Genomic DNA, 6,393 nt, shown 5'->3' with positions numbered 1-6,393 from the left:
CTGAGGACTGCGATCTCTCTTTGGAAAGGAGGGGGCATGCATGTGAACTCACACTCCTAGCACCCACAGCCTGCTCACCTGGGATGTTCCATGGGCACCTCGAGCACAAGGTCAGGGGGGATTTCGAAGAGCTCTGGGTCACGGCCGTCAGCCTGCAGGACTAGAGGCAACACGTCGAAGCGGCCGTACTTGGGCTTCCAGCCCAGGTCGATGCACAGCTGGGGGCAAGACAGGCCCAGTGAGCCTGGAGACCCAGGTCCCTGGGCCACTCTGGGCTCCGCTCTCACCCGCCAAAGCTGGGTCTGGTACCTGTGTGAACTCCACGTTGGCAGGGTCCCCTCTGATGCTGCCATCCGGCATCTGGTAGCCGGCATAGCGGATGAGCTGGGCGTTCCAGACCCGGAAGTCATGCTTCCCATCACTCCGCTGGGGGAACACAGTGATGGCCGACCTTTCCCAAGACGAGGATGGTACTGTTTGCCACCCGGCTTCGGTGGGGGCTTCCAGCCACCACCCAGCTAACAGATCCCCCTCCCCTGCCATCTTCCCACTCCCCAGCGCTCTGCAGCCAAGCTAACTGAACCAAACCCCTGCAGCCCTGAGACACGCCAAGCTCTCGCCAGCCTCTGTGTAGCCTGTCCACTTCCTGACATAGCTGCTCCTTCCTTCTCCCCCCTGCTCCTACCCTTTCCTCCAGACCAGCACAGGGACCACCACCACCCCTCCAGGGAGCCCTTCCCACCCTTCAGGCTGTCCCAGCCCTTTCTGCAGATGGACCGTATTTCTCTTTTTGGCATCAAGTTAGCCGGGTGCTTGTCTAGTGCAAGGTGTAGGTTCACAGCCGGCTGGAGCCTCGGCTTAGGGTCCTGCTCACTTCCCACCCCCAAGCCTAGCCCTGTGTCAGGTCCCCATCAGGCAGACACTGAGTGTTTGCCGAACAGAAAATAAATGAATGACCAAATGAGTTGGCCTTGATCTCCTTGGTTGGGGGAGGGAGATGGTAAGGGAGACGGTTTGGGGTGGGTATGATGAGCAGTGAGTCCCCCACCTCCAAGGGAAACACCACACTGGACCCATCAGCTGCAAAACCAACTTCTCATCCCCTCTGCAAAGTGGGGACCCTAACCTCGAAGACTGAAGTTACCTCTTAAAGATCCCCCCAGTCTCCTCCAAATGGTTTCAAGTCAGAAAGAAACCAAGGAAATGGGCCACTGATGAGGCACTAGGCTCACAGAGGCGGGCTCACTGTGACGACTCCCTGAAGAAGCCAAGGTCTTTCTACTTTCTTCCTCTCTGGCCTCTCCAGGAGCTTAAACCCACCTGCATCTCTTGGCTAAGCCTCGGGGGTCTGTGCGGGGCCCCAGCCGTAGCCTCAGGACGGGCACACGCACCTGATGTTGCCGTTGTTGGTGGCATAACGCACGTGTCTGCAGATGTGTTCGAACATTTCCTGGGCCGTGGAACAGCTCCGGGCGTCAAAGACCTGCGCACAGCCCACCCAGACCACGCCCGTCAAGGACCAGGAGGACAGAGGCCTCGGCGGGGCTGATCAGAAGCTGAGTGGGGAGGGACTGAAGGAGCGGCCCAAACCCCCTACCACCTGAACATCCTTCAGAGGCATGCACCTGCCTCCCCCCACCCCCACCCCCGCCACCTTCTTCCTTCTTCTGCTTTCCTAGGAGAGCCCAGGCCCCCCTGCCCACTTGGAAGACCCTATGTAAACCTAACCCTCAAGAAAACCGGATTCTCAAGCACCATGATTTCCACAGCCTAGTTGCTTTAAACATTTCACACATGGCCTCCAGCACATTTCTTTACAGCCAGAGCCCGTTCTGTTGGCATTTCTCATCTGTTTTTCTGTCCAAGTATTTTCACTACTGTTGTTGTTGTTTAGTCGCTAAGTTGCGTCCGACTCTTTTGTGACCCCATGGATTGTAGCCTGATGGGATCCTCTGTCCATGGGATTTCCCAGGCAAGAATACTGGAGTGGGTTGCCATTTCCTCCTCCAAGGGATCTTCCCTACCCAGGGATCAAACCTGCGTCTCCTGCATTGGCAGGCGGATTCTTTAGCACTGAGCCACCCAGGAAGCCCACAATTACCCAGCAATAAATGTAAAGATGACCTAGGAGGCTAGGATGAAGAAAATGTTTTCTAAAAGACAAGAATTCAATCAAGGTGAAGAACTGGGTCCACAGCAATAACAATAGCAAGGCCATTTGGTTTCATGCTGGCATTTAGTCTCAGATTTAACACAAGGGAGAAAGATGGGCTAGAAATCCTGGTGTAGAGGTTGGAGTCTAGACTCTGGGGGGTTGGGGGGGTGTCTGTGAGCCCCCATCTCAAGTGCAGGGATGGAGAGAGACCCTGCAGCCAGCTCAGGGCCCGCCTGCGCACCCCCCAGCTTCCTCTCCCGTTCCCCCCTCCTCCGTCTAAGGGCATCGACCTGCAGGTTCGACCACTGGATCCTTCCGATGCAGCGGGGGGCATTGCGCCAGGCCTGCTTGGTGGCGAAGATGAGCTCATCTCCCGTCAGCTGGTAGGTTCCTGTTGTTTCTATCTCCTTTGTTACTGCTTCCACCCTGGCCAGATGTTCCTCTATTTTTGCCCTGCGGGACAGGAAGACATCAGGAAGATCAACAATGAGATGGCTTTAAATGGAGACTGATTCAATCCACAGAAGCAGGAACTGAACGAGGACACCAGGAGGGCAAGATGTCGCTCAGAGAAACCGTCCCCTCCAGGGCAGCTTCATGGGCATGTGTCCAGGGCACCGAGCTCAGCAGGGCCCCGCTGGGCTTAATGCCCTGCTCTGATTGTCTTGAATTCTTAATCATTCATGAACAGGAAGCCACCTTTTTATTTTCACACTGAGTCTTGCAAGTTACATAGCTGGTCCTGATCCCAGGCACCTTTTCTCTAGTCATACTCATCTCAGCAAGGAGTGCAATGCTTTTCAATGGTCTTGCAAGACCCAGACCAGCATCCATCAGGCTGCAGGCACATCCTGCTTCTTGGCCAGGGGAGCACCAATCCACCTTCTCTTGGTTAAGAGATGAGTCAGCTCCTCCCCAGAGCTCCTCTGCACTGAACAGTCACTAATGAGCCAAGTACTGGGCAACGCCACCCATAGTCAGGGTCCCATTGAGTCTGTGACAGAGGCGTTTTTGTGTCCTTGTTATAGTTGATGTATCTGGAAGATTAAGTACTGGCCTGGAAACAGAAGTGTGACAAAAAGCAAGCCCAAGATTCAGACTCGGGTTGCCCTGATGCCAAGCCCAGGCTCTTAACCTTCTACCTTCCACCCTAGGGGGTGGATCACAAGCCCAGAGATGTGGAGGGCCTGCCCACATTTTCCTGGTCAGGTCCGGACAGGAATCAGCTCTCAGGACTCAGCCGTCAGGGCCCCAGGGTGGTTCAAGGAGGTGTCCGCCACAGTGTCATCCAGCATCGCAGGGTCCCCACAGCAAGCTTTCTCAAACCCGGTGCCACTTGGCCAGCTCTCCTGTGTGAGATTTCCAAGCTGGCTTCTGCCCTCCCCTCCCAGGCTTGTAAAAACATCCCACAGCCAGGAAGGTTTTGAGTCACATGCACACAGAGCAGCCTTGAGATTTCCAATCAGCATCAAAGACATCTGAAAGTGCCACAAACAAAACTATTTAAGGAATGAACTCTTGATTAAGGAGAGTGGACAGCTCAGGACAAAATGGCCTTTCAGTGGACGAAGAGTGTCTCAACAACTCTTCCTTGATTAAAGAAGAAAGCTCAAAGACAAAACACTCGGCGCTATTTATCTTCAAGGACACTCCTCGCATAAGGACCTGCTGGGCGAGGTTGAGGCTGCCCCACCAACGGCAGCCCTCCCCCCACAACCTGCAAACAAAGCTTCTAGCAATGTTTTTCATTCTGTATCCAAGCATGAAAACAGCAGCAACTACCAGAACATTGATGCTGCCAACACGCTTGGCAGTGTTAATATATGACTTTTTAAGAAAAGATTACGTTTTCACTCAATTCCTTTAGAGGTTTACATTATACCTTTGTTTTCAAACAGTCACATTTCTGAGGCACTAAAATGCTATGACACCTATTAGTTCTGAAAAAAAGGGAGTGGCTTTTGGCATCTGTAAACTGGCTTTGGAAAGAACATTCAGAAAGTTATCATTTCTGACTATATAATCCTTCACCTACGAAAGACTGAACTGGCCCAGGTGTGGGAATGGGCTGCCATCTGTCACTCACACCCCCAAGACCTCTTGGGGGAAACCAAGGCACGGACTTGTGACTGTGAAAACTTCTTCCCTCTGTGAAAAGCAAATGGATTTGAATAGCTATCATCAGCAGCCCTGTAGCTTCCCCAGCTAACAACCCCCCAACTGCCTTCCAAACACCAGCAGGAACCCCTTAGGTCCAGCATGAAGTCAGAGCCTTCAAAATCAAAGAGCTGGATGCTAGATCATTGAGTTTTAAAGCAAGGGCTCTGGCTTAAAATGCCTGAGTTCGAATTCCAGCTCTGGGACTTCAGAATGTGTGACTTTGAACAAGTTACTTCTCCATGGGCTCTGGCTTTCTTGCCTGTAGAGCAGGTAGGATAATAACAGCACCAGTCCCATAGAGCTGTGGTGAGCCTTACGTACAAGGCAGAGTCCAGAACATACCTAGGACATCAAAACAGTGGCCCAGTGAAGCCCATTGAGAAAATTCCTGGGGGCTTCCCTGGTGGTCTAGTGGTTCAGAATCCACCTGCCAATGTGGGGGACACGGGTTCCCGCCCTGGTCTGGAAAGATCCCACATGCTGCAGGGCAACTAAGCTTGTGTGCCACAACTACTGAGCCCACACACCACAACTGCTGAAGTCTGAGCGCCTAGAGCCTGTGCGCCACGAAAGTGAGAAGCCCATGCACCCCAATGAAGAGTAGCCCCCATTCACCTCAACTAGAAAAAGCCCATGTGCAGCAACAAAGATCCAGCACAGCCAAAAATAAAATAAATAAATCTTAAAAGAAAATTCCTGGACCCTGAAAGTCTTCTTAGTCAACAACCGAGCGGAAAACCTAAGGACCTTGGACCTCCCAGTGACAGAGCCTGTCTGCAGAGGTTCTATTTACACAACACAGGCAGTAGCAAACCCCTGACGGAGTTCTCAGTCTACTTAGAATTGCCTCCGGAGCTTGTAGAGAACAAGGATGTCCGCCCCCTCCCCACTTCCTGAGAAGCTGATGCCCTTGCCCAGGGGACCCTGGCACCAGTATTTTACAAGGTCCTTAACAGCAACTACTGGGCAACCAGGCTGGAGGATCACTGGCCCCAGAAGATAAGGACCTCTTTCATAGACTCAAGGTCCCTTCCAGCTCACACAATGCAGGTCAGAGCCAAGGGGGTGTGGCATCACCAGGAGCCAATCTTTCTGCCACACTGGATCCCAGGGTATTTCTGTGGCTCACTTCCTACAGTAAAGTGCCTTGTGGGGCTGCATCGTAAAAACCACACTCCCGTCCCAGCCCATAAAACAGCAAATTCATTCCCTCGGCCTTTCTAGATATTAATGGACTTAAATTAAGAGCCATATATTTTATGCAACTCAGAGATACAGATCCCCACAGAAAACAGTGCAAAGAGCTCTCTCCAAGTCAAGCAGCCTGAATTTCAGCTGGGACTGAACTCTAGCTGCTACTGGGCTTCCTGGCTCACACCTGGAGATGGAGGGCTTGGCTCGGTAGTCTCCGAGGTCCCTTCTACCTCAAACATCTCATAATAAAAGGTTTTGCATATCGACTCATTGCTTTGCGCCAGGATGCTGTTTCAAACGTATTTAATCCTTGAAACAATCTTAGGAACAGTTTTATCATGACCCTGCTTTGGACTTATGAGGAAGTGGAGATGCAGAGAGGATCTATTTGGGAAATAGATTTCCCAAAAATACAGAACCAGCTACTGGTTGAGCAGAATCCAAACTCAAACGTTTAGACACCCAACCCACATTTTCAACCACTACGGCCATGCTCCTTTCTCTTATGGTTTTGAGAACCTATCCAAGGTCTTTTCCCTGAAAAGCTGTGTCTTAGCCTTGGATTCACTGCAAATCTGGGAAGGAAAGAGGTTTGGGGTCAGAGGGAGATGGCAGGAGACTAGAGAGCTCAGGGGAGGCAGAGGGAGTGATGCTGAAGGAAGGGAGCCTTACTCTTTGAAGGAGCCGTAATACTGGTTGACAAATTCGATAGCTTGAGGTAGAAGCTCGTCTGGGGGGGTTGGCTTGTCCCGGGGTCCTATGGTCAAACTTTTGGGGTTCATGATGGATGCCAGGCAAGACTTGGACTTGCAAGAGAGATCCTGGAAAGAAAGAAGAGGTGGTGAGGCTGATCGCTTGGTTCCTCAGCACAGGCACTGATGGCC

General features: G+C 52.2%; 1 protein-coding gene across 1 annotated transcript in view; it reads right to left on the bottom strand.

Moving 5' to 3' along the window:
* The window catches only part of NOS2 (nitric oxide synthase 2, inducible), a 36,154-nt gene that overhangs the window by 23,465 nt on the left and 6,296 nt on the right, over positions 1 to 6,393 (bottom strand). Inside the window, exons 4-8 of the mRNA XM_010861443.1 lie at positions 6,182 to 6,330; positions 2,446 to 2,608; positions 1,392 to 1,483; positions 310 to 451; positions 79 to 218 (exon numbers count right to left, since the gene is read on the bottom strand). Coding sequence (XP_010859745.1) covers positions 79 to 218; positions 310 to 451; positions 1,392 to 1,483; positions 2,446 to 2,608; positions 6,182 to 6,330 — 686 coding nt within the window. The remainder of the gene's footprint in view (positions 1 to 78; positions 219 to 309; positions 452 to 1,391; positions 1,484 to 2,445; positions 2,609 to 6,181; positions 6,331 to 6,393) is intronic.

This window comes from Bison bison, unplaced genomic scaffold, assembly GCF_000754665.1.
Source record: "Bison bison bison isolate TAMUID 2011002044 unplaced genomic scaffold, Bison_UMD1.0 scf7180017864472, whole genome shotgun sequence".
NCBI lineage: Eukaryota > Metazoa > Chordata > Mammalia > Artiodactyla > Bovidae > Bison > Bison bison.
This window is presented reverse-complemented; position numbering and strand designations above follow the sequence as displayed.